Source organism: Egretta garzetta, unplaced genomic scaffold (genome assembly GCF_000687185.1).
Source record: "Egretta garzetta isolate BGI_Z169 unplaced genomic scaffold, ASM68718v1 scaffold117, whole genome shotgun sequence".
Classification (NCBI taxonomy): domain Eukaryota; kingdom Metazoa; phylum Chordata; class Aves; order Pelecaniformes; family Ardeidae; genus Egretta; species Egretta garzetta.
This window is the reverse complement of record NW_009260479.1, coordinates 386,749-388,545: the sequence shown is the minus strand read 5'-3', so window position 1 is coordinate 388,545 and position 1,797 is coordinate 386,749. Positions and strand designations below refer to the sequence as shown.

The 1,797-nt window shown below is 42.7% G+C and overlaps 1 protein-coding gene across 1 annotated transcript in view; it reads right to left on the bottom strand.

The window, feature by feature from the left end:
- LOC104130954 (vasoactive intestinal polypeptide receptor 1) overlaps positions 1–1,374 on the bottom strand; it is a 30,367-nt gene extending 28,993 nt beyond the window's left edge. The window contains exon 1 of the mRNA XM_009644061.2: positions 1,287–1,374. Coding sequence (XP_009642356.2) covers positions 1,287–1,374 — 88 coding nt within the window. The remainder of the gene's footprint in view (positions 1–1,286) is intronic.
- Positions 1,375–1,797: the final 423 nt, after the last annotated feature.

The window sequence follows — 1,797 nt, the reverse complement described above, 5'->3', positions numbered from 1 at the left end:
AGCAGGAAGGACAGTGAATGCAGAGACTTTTCTGTTCCCCACCCTCTGTTTCCTGAGAGTCTGAACTCTTTAAGACACGAAAAGTCATTTTTATGCATTTCAGCACTCCCTGTTCTCTGTTCCTTGTCACTTACAAACAAATGGTAATTTTTAATGTCAAGGACTCTATTCTGCAAGGTACAAAGTATATCCTGCAATATACAGCTCCCTGTGGAGCTGATAGGAGGTAAAAGTACCCAGTTTCACAGAGGAAGTTTTCAGGATTACCCTTCTGGTTTATTTTCATATCTGAATAATGAATTGTTTGCAGAATCCATACTGGAATTATTTCTCTGCTCTGACATGAGCCTTTGAAATACAAAAGGACTGCTTACTCAATACATCCTGTGGGTCTCTGGCCTCCTTAGGGTGCAAAGCTTCCCACGAGACCTAGTTTGAGATACAAAGACCACTGATATTTAGAGCACTGACTCTTACCAGACATGTAGTTGGAGTTCATGCATGAGCAATAATTTGAGGCCAAAAGCTACGTAGAGTGTGCAGTTTGTAGACTTTCTTGTATTATGGGCACAGTCTGCTGCAATATGCTAAAACATTAAAATGATGCATGGCAGCCCACAGATGTGCATGATACATCACTTCAGGTTAGCTCCACTCTGCTGACAGCTGCAAGAATAAGTTGTGCCCCTGTTATGTGTAAAAAGGCTAGTCCAGATGCCAAAGTCACCCTACCTGTAGCAGGGTAACACTGTAGGCTGACTAGTTCTCCCCAAAAGAAGAGTACTACACATGATAATAACTATACATGACACAGTTTATGTAGCAAGGACCTATATCCTATCACTCGTACATAAAGCTGTGCAAATACAGAAGGAAAAAATGAGTTCCAGAGGATGTGAGGTGCAGGTGAAAATTTACATCCCATCTCTCACCTTTTAAAACCCAAGGGTCAAGACCAATCTCTAACCACCTAAGGTCTCACTATTATCAGTGGAAGAAAGCAGGCCCTAGAGGAACATTCACCCCATCTGTCTTTCTCAGGACAAGATGAAATGCCTCCGGGTAAGGTGATTGTCTCCCTGTTGACTACAGCAGGAGTCTGTATCCCAGCCTACACTAAACATTTAACTGTGAAATGCCTGAAGTTAGCATTAATGAGTCCCTGGGAATCACACCCAGGTGGTTTCCAAACAGTTCTCTGAGGCTGAAGATTGAGGGGAAAGAGGATATTGAATTGTGTCTCTGTGCTCATACATCTACCCTGATCTTTAATGTTACAATCTCACCTGCTGCCTCCAGTGCATAGCAGACATAAGACGGTTCATGCTCCTGCTGGGTGTTATTATAAGCAGATGCCTTTAGCAGTAAAAACATCGGCGCCCTCTCAAAGAGGTAAATGTCCCAAATCCATCAGGAGGAACCTTTTTAGTTATCCTCCTTCTTCAGCAAAGTTGCCTTTCTCAGGACAACTGGGACAGCAAGCTGTCCCCTTCTGTCCCTCTAAAGCCATGCTACAGTTATTCTGATTGAGGGATGCATTTCTGTCCTTTGGAAACTGCAAATCTAATGAATGGAAATGAAAAAACATTTATTAATAGCATCTTAGGGCTGGAAAATGTTAAAGAAAAGAGACGGGTCAAATTTCTAACTCAGGAATATTTTTTCTTTCCTCTCCTCCTGCATCCCCATCCCCTCTTTTTTAATCCTTTCCTTAATTTTCTTCCTTTCTACCTGCTCCCTGTTATGAGAAAAGTTACCCTGCCTCTGTGGACACCGCCGCACCCCCCGAACCCTCAA